The sequence below is a fragment of the Chelon labrosus genome (genome assembly GCF_963514085.1).
Source record: "Chelon labrosus genome assembly, contig: SCAFFOLD_45, whole genome shotgun sequence".
NCBI lineage: Eukaryota > Metazoa > Chordata > Actinopteri > Mugiliformes > Mugilidae > Chelon > Chelon labrosus.
In genome coordinates, this window is record NW_028181641.1 from 212,579 (window position 1) to 226,386 (window position 13,808).

Genomic DNA, 13,808 nt, shown 5'->3' on the forward strand with positions numbered 1-13,808 from the left:
TTCTCCACTTTTTTGTTGACAAAGTTGATTCTGTCAGACGGGTTGGTTTCTCTCTCCTGCCTCAGTAACATAGTAAAATCTTTGAAGCCTACAAATTGTCCACTCGATGTTGTTCCTGCCAGAGTGCTGAAAATGCTTTTTAATACTGTAGTGTCTGGTCTTGTGGTTTTTATCAATACCTGCTGTAGTCTAGGAACCGTCCCTAACCTTGACTCCTCAGTGATATCTAATTTTCGACCTGTTTCCCATTTGCCCTTTCTCTCTAAAGTTTTAGAAAAAAGTTGATTTTATTACAGCCCTTTCTGGAAAACTTGAGAAATTTCAGTCTGGGTTTAGGCCTCGTCATAGCACTGAGTCTACATTGTTAAAGGTGCACAATGATATTGCGCTGTCTGTTGATGCCAAGGGCTCTGTTGCATTAGTACTTTTGGATCTCACAGCAGCGTTTGACACAGTGGACCATACAGTCCTCCTGTCACGCCTGAAGCACTATGTTGGCATCCATGGCACGGCACTTAAGTGGTTTATGTCATACCTGTCCAATAGGACCTTTTCTGTGATGATTGGTGATTTGTCATATTCTTGTGCTTTTCTCTCCTGTGGGGTCCCGCAAGGTTCCATTCTTGGCCCTATTCTGTTTTCATTATACATGCGATCACTTGGGTCAGTTATGACCAGGCACAACTTATCTTTTCATTGTTACGCAGATGATTTGCAAATCTATGTGCCATTGAAACCTAGTAATGCACAGAGCACTTTATTTGACTGCATTGCTGATATTAAGCAGTGGTTTGCCCACATGTTTTTACACCTAAACGAGGACAAAACAGAATTGTGTTTGGGGAGTCTGTGTCAAATGTTTTTGGCTTGCCTTCAACACCCAGTCAAACTGTAAGAAATAGGAGTGATTTTTGACAGTTCCTTGAAATTTGACAAACAAATTGACAATGTTGTCAAAACGAGCTTTTTTCAGGCCATGGTTAAAACTTTCTTGAGGCGTGACATTCCATGTCCCAAAAGCCAGCTTCCATAACCGAGGATCAGACTGCCAAGGCCCCCGCCTTGGTCTGCTGCCCGATCCACATAGCACCGGACCCTTCATGCTCCTCCTGCGGTTGGTGGGCCTACGGCGCAGAATAGTTAAGAACTTAATTAAAACTCACTTAGAACTCAAGTTAAACCAAGAAAGGCTCTCTAATAAAAGTATGTTTTAAGTAGCGATTTAAAACAGTTCACAGAGTCAGCTGACCTGATTTCTTCAGGCAGATTATTCCACAGCCATGGAGCACTGTTTGTGAACGCCCTGTCACCTTTTATTTTCAGTTGGGCCCCTGGAATAGACAATAGACCTAATAGACAATAGACCTATCCGAGGTTCTCAAGGTAAATGCAGGCCTGTATGGTGCTAGGAGGTCAGTGATGTAGCCTGGGGCGCAGCCATGAAGAACTTTAAAGGTAATCAGTAAGACCTTAAAATCGAGCCTGTGGAGATCTGCTATAACTGGAGTGATGTGATCCCTTTTCCTGGTTCTGGTTAAAAGCTGAATTTAAGCAGCTGAATTTTGGACTGTCTGGAATCGTGAAATTGCTTTAGTGTTCAAACAGGTAAAAAGACTGTTGCAGTAATCTAGACGTTATGGACGGTTTAATCTTCACACCAATGAAGTGCTTTCGAATAGACAACTGTTTAATCAGTACAAAAGAAAAACCCACTGACGTCAAACTATCAAAGAAGACATCTTAGCTCTATACTGCCTTGTCAATGAGCTTAACATCGATGCAGTTTTCTGTATAAAACACTCACTCTTTCAAAAAGATGAACTATTTGTATTTGAGAAAAACGTATTTTGCTCAGAAAACTTGTTTTTGTATAGTGCTCTACAAGTTTGTTCTTGTCAGCTTTGTCAGGTGTTCAATCCTGAGGCTTTACTGTTGAAACTAGATGGCAGCAAACAAGAACACCTTTGAGAAACATACAAACATGTGACAGTTTAATCTTCATACCAATGAAGTATTTTTGGATAGACAACTATAGAAAAACCCACTGACATTTAAAAAAAAAAAAGAATAATGATAAAAACATTTTTGGAAGTCTCTTTTGCTGAGAATGTCGCAGTGTTTTCGCAGTGTGCTCTGCATGTCTGTCCTTGTCAGCCTTGTCAAGTTTTAACCCTGAGGCTTTTTCTTAACCTTTCAAACTACATAGGAATGAACAGACACTCCTTTGAGAAACATGCAAAAGCCATGGGGGGAAATGGGAAGGACTTATAGGAGTGGTGTGCAGGTGTGAAGGCAGGGGTATAAATTTGACATAGGTGTGTCTTTTAAATGCTCATCACAACAACCCAACTTAAAGTCATCAGTTTGCACACAGAGAAATAGACTGGATATATGTTGTAACTTTCCTATTCTCATGGCTCGGGTCTTCCTGGCAGAAGTAGGTCTGATTTTCTTAGTGCTGGCCTTGGTGAGTATTTATCCTGAAGCTACATAGAACTTTCACCGTGTCAGGGGGTTTTGCAGTCTGTGAGGGAAGCTGTTGATACAAGAGAGTGATTAATTTTTTAGTGGACTTTATTGTTTTTAAATTGCCACACCAGTATACACATAAACATAAAATGCTGCATTGGTAGCCCAGTGTCATTATTGCAAAAAAAATTATTAAAGTGATTTCAGTCCTAACACAGACATTTTCCATTATTTTTCCATGTATTTTAATCCCGTTTGTGGTCTTTTTACTAAACTTAACCATCTCTTTGCTCCTCGTATATATAATAATGTATCAATCTTAATATTGTGAGTAATAACTCAGGAGTTCTCCCTCTCGACGTCTGTTACGTGAGTAAGCTTATTGCATCTCTTCCTGCTTCTGCACCGTGCAGTGAAGCTATTTGCAGACTGTTTTACCTTCTTTGAAATCACAAAAATGTTCTGTGTATAGCAGTGAATCATTACATCCATTTTACTCAATCACTTGTCCGCCATAGCTCCTTGTGAATCTTACATCTCGTTCCCACTTAATCCAGGGCTCTCAAATTTAGAACTTAGGTCAGAGTGAGATCTTTAGGGGTCCATGCAACGAAGTTGCAGGATCCCTGTTGGATTTTGTTGCAATTTTTATTAGGGGTCCATGCGACAAAGTTGCAGGATCCCTATTGTTTTTCTTCCGATTTTTAGGGGTCCATGCAACAAAGTTTGAAAAAATTGCACCTCAAAGCAAAGTCAACTCTTCCTAGCCTATTTTTTGTTTTTGGTATTTATCATTTATGGACAAAGATAATGAAAATTCTTCAAAAGAACATTAGCAGAGTTATTGATTACAAAGTTAATGGCCAATTCATTTTACCGGTGTGGCACTATAACTCCAAAGCTAATATTTTGTGAAGTATATACCCAAACTTAATCAAACTTCATATCACTGATAATAAAATGATTCTGTATAAGCACGCCAACTTTTGTGACCGTTGGTCTCTAGGGGGCGTTACACAAGCAACATTTCAATATCTCAAAAACTGCAATAGCTAACTTCATGAAATTTGGCATACACAATCTGTAACATATTGTGTAGACGCCCATCAAGTTGCATGACATTACGTCTAAAGGGGGCGCTACAGGTGACACAGAAACATTTCATATGAATTTAAGGCCTTTTGAAGTATTCACCCAATCCTTATGAAACTAGCAACATAGGTGTATAAGGTACTTGAAAAAAATAACTAAGTAAAAGTACAAATACCATAACTGAAAATGACTTTGGTAAAAGTTAAAGTCACCCATAAGAAAATCACTTGAGTAAAAGTCTTAAAGTAGCTCACATTAAATGTACTTAAGTATCAAAGGTATCTTGTGAAAAAATATACTCAAGTATCATAAGTACAAGTACAAGTAAAGTACAAAGTATTCTTAAAGTACGCATGAAAAGAAGCAAAACAACCAAAAATGGTTCTCCCCATGTTCTCTTTATTTCACTTTCAGGTGAATGAAATAGATGTGGTATGATAAAACAAAAACATAAAACGTCTGTCTGCCTAAGAACACAAAAAAGTGCCTCCTATCTCCTCGTCACGGGTGACTGTCGTCTTCTACCGAAGGAGATGCTGTCAGTGTGGTAACTAGTCGGATCGATCCAAATATCGACAATATCGATACCAACGTTGGTATCGAGATTGATCGATAGCAATGTAATGAGATCTATACTTAAGTTTCAGTTTCTCTCGTTTCATTAAAGAGGCGACCTGACTTTGTTTAAATGCCGCTGCTGTCACAGAGCAGAGCAGGCTCATTTTGCTCCTTCTCCCCCTCGCCTGTGTTTGTTGTACCATCACGTGAATCCGCGGCGCCAGGTGACCGAACACCGCCCACCGCTACCAGCCAGCAGCAACGCATTACACACAACGAGAGAAAGAGTAGGGCTGTTGGTTATATTTTCGGGGCGAAAATGAAACGATAGCAAGTTGTACTATTTGTAAAAAGGCTGTAAGATACAGTGATAACACAACAAACTTGTATAAGCATATGGAAATTTTTAAAATCCCCCGCCCACCTGGCCCCTACAGACCCCTGAAAATAAGAAAAAAAGCGCACTAAAGGGGAGAAATGTTATCTTATGTTTGTATTGTATTGTACTTCCTAAACACTTCCTTACATTATTTATAGTTTTTGTAGTGGAGTGATAATTTTGTAGACTTTGTTTATTTAAGAAAAAAAATCCAGAATGAAGTGCAATAAAGGGAAAGATTTAGTTTTTATTGTAGTTTCTGAACACTCTGCCTGAAAAATTATTTGTTTTTTTTCGTCCTCAAGTGATCATTTTGTGTTGTTTCTGAACAAAAACTTTTATTATAATGATAATAAAGTATTTTCTATTTACTTATAAACTTTGCCCAAATTCTGTACTGGATTTTAACTGATTAATAATCCAAAAGGCAAATCACAAAAACACTTAAAATGTCATGAAAATTCATTCAGATTTAGATTAATTCAGATTGATGGTGCATCCACCTTAATTATTAAAGTATCAATATCGGTATCGATATCGGTATCGGCGATACTGGCCCTGTATTTACTTGGTATCGGATCGATACCAAATCTAGCGGTATCGCACACCTCTAGTGGTAACATCTTCCATGTCCTCATCAGCGTTAACAGCGGAGGTAGCCATGTTGATGTCCGCTGCCCCGCGCATCCTGCCCTTACCTCTAAACCTCGCGAGAGTACCATACGTTTTTCCTCTCGTCCTCTCGGACACACCCATTCCAATAATCCTTCCTTATATTTCTATTTTAATTCGTAACGAGTAACGAGGTGGCAAATGTCACAGTAACAGAGTAAAAGTATATTTTTTGACTTTTAAATGTAGTAGAGTAAAAGTAAAAGTCCTGATTAAACTGTTACTATACACACACAATAATCATCTGTGCATGACTCCTTACAAGCCCACCAAGTTTCGTGCAATTCGGGCTGTAGGGGGCGCTACAACGACTACATGTTTATATCTCACAAACCACCACAGTAAACTGCTTGAAATTTAACAATAATCATCTGTGCATGACTCCTTACAAGCCCACCAAGTTTTGTGCAATACGCTGTATAGGGGGTGCTACTGGTGACACTTGACCTCCTGTCAGGTATTTTCCCACCAGCTTTAGCCTATGATACCCTCTAGATAGATAGATAGAGTCTTTATTGTCCTATAAAGGATATTCTTCTTCACACATCAATTCATTCCATAAAAGAAAGACAGCAGCATTTGATGTTAACATCCTGGCAGACTGAGGCAAGCATCTGTGGAAGACTACATACAAGTCCACCAAATTCCCTTGCTTCCGACCCGCCTGACTCTCATTCACTTGTCAGCCAAAGGTTTCTTCCCCAAACCTTTTGCCTCATTTCAGACCGTGTCCGACCTGCTTATACCTTTGTGTCCCGCTCGGGGACGACTTCATCATGTAAATTTACATCAAAGGTTTACAGTGTAGCCAGGGCCCTGTAGCCAGTGCGGACCGACAAAGAGTAGCTCCTGTTAGTGTAGCTCCTGTTAGCTGTCTCTGGGAAACCAGGGAGGCTGGCTACGAAGGAAGCATAGTCCTACCCAGCCCATGGATCACCATGAACCCCTTCACGTTTCAAATCGATTTTCCCCACTTAGGGACACACCCGCTGAGAAACCAGCTCTCTTAATTGGCGACTCTATTATGCGTGACGTGAAGTTACAGAATCCAGCGACCAGCGGGTCATGGTTCAGTACAGGTTCAGTACAATGGGAAAAAAGCAACAAAAACTCACATTGCTGAGCTTCGCAGCTTTACTCACGCTGAACTCGGGGGATAATCATACAGAGGCAATACTACTCTTTAGCCTTTTGGCATATTTATTAAAGCAAAAACGACCTCACACTTTCTCTCGTTATGGAGGGGTAAACAACACTGGCACAGATACGCGACACACTTGAAACTTGGGTGTGGCCTAAACACAAAACGTGATGACAGCATATGTCCCTGATCTGCAGACATGCGCGGCATTTCCATGAAACTAAAGAACTGTTCTTACTTAGGCTTACACAGTAACCTGTGGTGCTACGTCTGTAAGTGGTATCTGCCGCCCAGTCAGCGTCACTGTAGGCTACTAGGCCTAACTTCTCACTGTTGTTTCTTCTGAAACACAATTCCCTGTTTGTAGTGCCTCTTAGGTACCTTAATACATGCTTCACAGTTACCCACTGTTCCTCTCTTGGTTCACAAAAATACTGTGACAGCTTGCTTACCACGAAACTTAAATCTGGACGTGTACATGTTGTTAAATATATAAGGCTGCCCACAGCCTCTCTGTACATCTTAACATCACACATCTTAACAGCATCTTCTGTGTAACACAGTTTTTGATCACAGGGAGTTTCTCTGGGTTTACAGTTTTGCATATTAAACCTCTTCAGTATCTTGTTGACATATGCTTCCTGTGACATCTTTACACATCCATCAGACTGAGAGAAGTCGATACCAAGAAAATGCTTAAGCCTACCTAAATCTTTCATCTTGAATTTTTCTGAAAGCATCTCTTTTACATCGTTCATTACATTCTCATTGCTAGCTGCAATTATCAAATCATCCACCCAGATTATCATAATCAGCTTCCCATGTTCTGTCTCCTTGGCATAGACACAGTGGTCTGCTGGGTTTTGTGTGAAATCATTGTCAGTTAGTCATGTAAAATCTTATTCCAGTTTCGGCCAGATTGTTTCAGACCATACAAAGATTTTTCAAGCTTACACACCAGACCTTCCCCTTCTTCATAACCTTCTGGTTGATCAGTGTAGATCTCATAATCAATGGGAGCGTGTAAATAAGCTGTTTTTACATCCATTTGATGGAGTAACAGGTTCTCCTGTGCTGCTTTTTGTAGCAGTACTCTTATGCTTGTTAAATTGGCTGTTGGGGAGAAAGTTTCACCATAGTCAATTCCCATCTTCTGACTGTAACCCTTTGCTACAAACCTTGCTTTGTACTTGTCTTCACCCTCAGTGTCACTCTTAACAGAATAAACCCATTTACCCCCCACTGTTTTCTTGCCCCTCGGCAGAGTAGTTAGAGTAAATGTGTTGTTTTCTTTTAATGACTGGATTTCTTCATCCATTTTGAGTTAGCTGACTCCATAGCTTCCTTAAATGTTTGTGGGACGCCACAGACTGCTCTGTAACAGTAATCAATGGTAGTATTAATCTCATCACTATCACCATTGTCAGTTACAAAATCTCTTAAATGACTTGGTTTTCTCCAATCTCTAATAGGATACCTCCTACCAGCAGACTCCTTGTCTCACTTGACTCTTCTTGGTCACACTCATCAGATGTACCACCTTGTGGATTTTTGTTTCTCACCCTAGATTCCTGAGTCTTCTCAGTACTCTCATAGACCTCCTGCGTGACTCTGTCTGCCCTAGGCTGTCTGTCTCTGTCATCATCATTGTTTGGTTCTGTCTCAACTGTCTGTGTTTGCTTTCCCACATTTACCTTGTTGACAAATTTAACAAGTCTGGGTTTTTGAACCTTCTCAGTGTCAGGATGATAAACCAGATAAGCAGGGCTGTTCTTGTCTTAACCAACAAAAAGTCCCTGGTCACATTTGGAATCAAGCTTGCCCTTGTTCTGTTTGTATTTATAACATAAAGATCCAAACTTCTGCATTTTAGATAAATTTGGCTTTTTATCTGTCAGCATCTGGTAAGGGGTCTTCCCTGTTCGCTTATTAAAGCATCTGTTGGTACTATGGCTGCTGTTTGGACAGCATAGTTCCAGAGACATTTGGGTAGCTGACTTTCAATTAGCATACATCTGCCCATTTCAAAAAGAGTACGCCACCCCCTCTCAGCGGTACCATTTTGATGAAGTAAATACGGGGATGATGTCTCGTGCTTAATACCATTCTTCCTTAACAGGGTCTGGAAATCCCTACACATAACGTCTGTGCCGTTGTCAGACCTGATGCAATTTACCTTTCCGTAAGGGGCTGTATCTGCTAGGAACTTCTCAGTTTCTTGCACCGTGTCGCTCTTTGTCTTAAGAAAGTATACAAACACTGCGTTTGAATAATCATCAGTGAATAACTGCACATATTTGTACCCATCAAAAGAGTCAGTAGCTACTGGACCTGCTAGGTCTGTGTGTACCATCTGCAAGGGAGCCTCAGCTCTTGTATCAGGGTCTCTACTTCGGGTTTGTACAAACTTTCCCTGAATACATATCTCACACTCTTGATCAGGCTTAATTGTCTTGCCCTTAATCTGCATACCATCAACCACGTTTTGTAATCTTAGTACATCCTCATAGTTGCAGTGGCCTAATATTTCATGCCATGTCTGAATGTCGTGACAAGTATCAGTGTGCAAATAATACAACTTGCCATACACATGAATGTTGAACCTGGTACCATCTTTATGTGTCAACGTGTCCTGCCCTTGTTTAAATGTGACCGTTGCTCCAAATGCGGTGGCTGACTTCACCGAAAAGATGTCTTGGTATAAACAACGCATCTCTCAGCGTTGCTCTGCACCGTTGACCCGTACTGTCTACCAGGAACACCTCTGCATTCCCCTTACGTTGAGCGATGCCTGTGCACAGGGTGCCGTCTGCCAACTCCACACAGTGCGTCTCCGGTTTGAACATGTCGTCGAAGCTTTTAAACTTGGTTATATCAGTAACGATGTGGGAAGCAGCTCCAGTGTCAACCATCATCCATTGCCGCTCTCAATCGCGTGTTGGGCAAGTTACTTCCAAAATGTAATATATTTTATATTACAAGTTACTTGCATTTGAAAGTAATAAGTTTCTTTACAATATTACCTTCTGTGTAGAGTAATAAGTTACTCATTACTTTTTAGTTACTTTCCCCAAAATAAACATTTAGGACAAGGCATTACGAAATGAAGGTGCGCAATATTTTGTCATGGCAAATAGTCCTCAATTAACTGTAGTTCCTCATGAATATAGTTGGGGGGGGGGGGGGGGGCAACATTAAAGTCTAATGAGGTCTATATTGCATCTGCAAGTAGTGGTTACCATGAATAGCTGAATTACAACAATTCAATTCAATTTTATTTATATAGCGTCAATAACAATACAAATCGTCTCAAGACACTTTACAAAAACCCGGCCTGAAACCCCCAGAACAAGCCTGAAGGCAACGGTGGCAAGGAAAAACTCCCTTTTAACAGGAAGAAACCTCAAGCAGAACCCAGCTCATATAGAGGGACCCATCTGCCTAAGGCCAGCCGGGTACAGACAGAAGAAAGAGAGAACAGCAAAGAGAGAAGAGAACAGCAAGATAAACACACAGCAGTAAACATTCTACATAGTAATAGCACAGAATTGCATGACTAGTAGTAGATAGGAAATTAGAGGGCAAGAGCTCTGTGCCAGAGAAAAGAAAGTGGAGGATGCGAGAGAGGAGAGAGAAGAAAGAAGGAGGACATGTGTTTGGTGCATCGTCCCCCAGCAGCCTAGGCCTATAGCAGCATAACTAAGGGATGGTTTAGTCCAGCCCTAACTATAAGCTTGATCAAAAAGGAAAGTCTTAAGACTGACCTTAAAAATAGAGAGAGTGTCTGCCTCCCGAACCCAAACTGGGAGCTGGTTCCACAGGAGACGAGCCTGATAGCTGAAAGCTCTGCCTCCCATTCTACTTTTTGAAATTCTAGGAACCACAAGTAGGCCTGCACTTTCAGACCGAAGTGATCTGTTGGGATGATATGGTACAATGAGGTCTTTAAGATATGATGGAGCTAGGCCTTTAAGGGCCTTGTATGTAAGGAGGAGGATTTTAAATTCTATTCTAGACTTTAAAGGGAGCCAGTGAAGTAATATGATCTCTCTTGCTAATTCCTGTCAATGCTCTTGCTGCAGCATTTTGAATCAACTGGAGGCTTTTTAAAGAGCTATTTGGACAGCCAGACAGTAATGAATTACAGTAATCCAGTCTGGACGACACAAATGCATGAACTAGTTTTTCAGCATCACTCTGAGACAGGATGTTCCTAATTTTGACGATATTACGCAGGTGAAAGAAGGCAGTCCTGGTCACTTGCTTTATGTGACATTTAAAGGACATATCCTCATCAAATATAACACCAAGGTTTTTTACAGTAGTACTGGAGGCCAAGGTAATGCCATCCAAAGACACCACGTGATTAGATAATGAATCTCTGAGATGCTTAGGATCGAATACAATAACTTCTGTTTTGTCTGAGTTTAAGAGTAGGAAATTACAGGTCATCCAAGCCTTTATGTCTTTAAGGCATGCTTGGAGTTTAACCAACTGATTAGTTTCATCTGATTTCATGGATAAATATAGCTGGGTGTCGTCTGCATAGCAATGAAAGTTTATGCCATGTTTTCTAATAATCTTGCCTAATGGCAACATGTATAACGTGAAGAGTATTGGTCCTAGCTCAGAACCCTGAGGAACTCCGTAACTTACTTTTGTATAAGTAGAGGAATCATTATTGACATGAACAAACTGGAATCTGTCAGATAGATAGGATTCAAACCAGTCAGAGTGGAGAAAACCGGTTGGAGACGTGATAATGTAATGATATAAAATAATTGAACAACCAAAACCTTTACACGACATGACACAAACTCTTTTTCTATGCCTCATTTATTAGCTCCTGAGTTACAAAGTGCGGCCACAGAAAGATTTAACAAAAAAGTTACATTTCCATGAAATTAAACATGTTAATAGTTTATACTATTTCAATAATAAAATAAAAGTGCACTTCAAGAATGAGGTCTAACAGCCACCAGACAGGGCATGTTTTGTAATTAAGTATTTTAGAACCTGAGCATATATCCTGCCCTGAAATAGCAGCAGTAATAAAAAGAGCATGAGAACAGCATTAATAATGAATCACATTCAACATTTCAAAATATGGCTCATTTCAGTCCCACAGAGACTTTACAAGGAACTTGTGCTTAGAGCCTATTAATATTTTGATGAGGACCAAACAACAAAGCAACGCTTGGCAACGGGGACGCTGGCTGCTCAAGCCGCTCCGTCTGACCTGTTTTTGTTTGGATTTTTTATATTTTACTATTTTCTTCCCGATTATTTTTCTTTAATTCTTGTATATTCGTTACTTTAGCTGTACAGTTATAGATAGCCTTTTTATTTTAATTATTTATTTTGTTTTTCCACACTTTTATTGCGTTTTATGAAGTCTGTCTCTAGTCCGCGTTCTACCTGCACTGTTTTGGTGATCAACTGTTTTTTTCTGCTGATTGCCATCAGCGGGGCCTATTTCACTGCTATTGGACTTGCTGTCTGCTTGTGTGTTGGAGGCTGTGTTGGAGTCGAGCTTGCTGGTGTCTCTTTCCTTTTCCATCCTGTACGCTGGGTTCATATAGTCGGTTGACTGTCCAGCTGCTGGGTAATAGTCGGTTGACTGACCAGCCGGAGATTGAGGCTTCGTACTAACTATGTGACTGCAAATTATGCACCGACAACATTTTATCTTCACTTTGGACTGGCTAATGCATCAATCCGTGTCGGAGTTTGTGTTTCGGCTATGGGGGGCTTTCAATACACACCCCTTGAACTTCGACAGTTCTCCTCCACCGACACCATCAACATCGAGGTGCTCCACCTTTGCCGGGCAGCGGGGATCCTCCGGCGGAAACGCTACTTGCACAGAGGCGCACGTCGCTCTCTCATCCGAGCGACAGAGGAAAGCATCCCTCCATCATCTCCACGGGATCTCTTGCCAAATCAACGCGGTTTTCCAGAGCAGTCCGCTCCCGCAAACAAACCGCTCCCTACAGTGGAGAATCTACAGCGACCTCCTGGACCGTCTCTACACAGCGCCTGCACACGGCGTTTGCTGTCACCACCGTGCTGCAGTGTCCCTGATAATGTGCCGGACTCTCTGGTGCCATCCACCAGAACAGACGAGCATCAAGGTCGCATCCCAATGACTACTCCGGACAACGGATCACATGACTCAGACATGCCATTTGACCGTAGGCCTATTGCTTCTGCATCGAATTTAGTTACCACCCCCTTACAGTTTTCCTCCACTTCTGATGCCACTTCTAACTGTCATTTTAACCCATTTATCTTTAAGAACAGAATCGGTCTTGGGTTAATTCACTTGAACATCAGAAGCTTACTTCAGAAATTAGACTATATAAATGTGTTAGTGTTACAGACAGCTCCTGATATACTTGTTCTGAGTGAAACTTGGCTTAAAAGCAGTGTTAATGACCATGATATAGCTTTGCATGGTTATAACTTGTATAGAGTGGATAGAATTGGAAGAGGAGGGGGGGTAGTAATTTATGTGAAGTCTAATTTATCTGTAACAATTTTAAATGCCATCACCATCCAAAATAATTTTGAATTTCTTGCACTTAAGATTTATTTGGGACCTATCTCTGTTGTTGTGGTTGGGATCTATAGACCCCCTTCTGCTGATTTAAGTTCCATAGACGCTCTAGAAGAATTACTTTCTAAGTACTCCAATGCTGAGTTGATTGTTTTGGGTGATTTGAATGTAAACTGGCTGAATAATTCATCCAATTATCTCAAGGAAGTTAGTAGTGGTCTAAATTTATCTCAGCTAATAACAGAACCTACAAGGCCAAATTTAAAAGATCATTCTCGGTCTACCCTAATTGATCTCATCTTTTCCAATAGGTCTGACAAAATTACAGCCTGTGGTGTCTTTGAGCTAGGTATTAGTGATCATTGCCCTGTTGCATGCATACGAAATACAAAGATAAGCAAGACCAAATCTCACACAGTTACAAAGAGAAACCTAAAACATTTTAATGACCAAGACTTTTTATCTGATCTCTCTCATAGCAACTTACATTATACTTCTGAAATCACAGATGTTGAAATGGCACTGGATTTCTTTACAAAAACCTTCCTTTCAGTCATTGATAAGCATGCACCTTTCAAAAAATTTAGAGTAAAAGATAGAGTAACTCCTTGGTTTTCACCTGATTTATCAGCTTTATTTAAAGAAAGAAACAGAGCTTGGTCACTAGCTAGGCAGACTGGAAATCCATCACATTGGTTAGCTTTTAAACAAATTAGAAATAAATGCACATCATCTGTGCGGAAAGCTTAATCTAATTATTACTTAGACTTGATAGCAAACTCCAGCTCAAATCCTGCACAATTTTGGAAAGCAGTAAACTCAAACAAAAACACAACCACTAATTCTCTGCCCACCCATATCAAATATGATGACTGTTTCATATCTGAACGGAATGAGATTACCCATGCTTTCAATAGACATTTTGTTGAAGCTGGGCA

At 40.5% G+C, this 13,808-nt stretch overlaps 1 protein-coding gene across 1 annotated transcript in view; it reads left to right on the top strand.

Moving 5' to 3' along the window:
- The first annotated feature begins 2,116 nt into the window (after window positions 1-2,116).
- The window catches only part of LOC311509843 (desmoglein-2.1-like), a 64,024-nt gene continuing 52,332 nt past the window's right edge, over window positions 2,117-13,808 (top strand). The window contains exon 1 of the mRNA XM_084575280.1: window positions 2,117-2,467. Coding sequence (XP_084431406.1) covers window positions 2,414-2,467 — 54 coding nt within the window. The 5' untranslated portion in view covers window positions 2,117-2,413. The remainder of the gene's footprint in view (window positions 2,468-13,808) is intronic.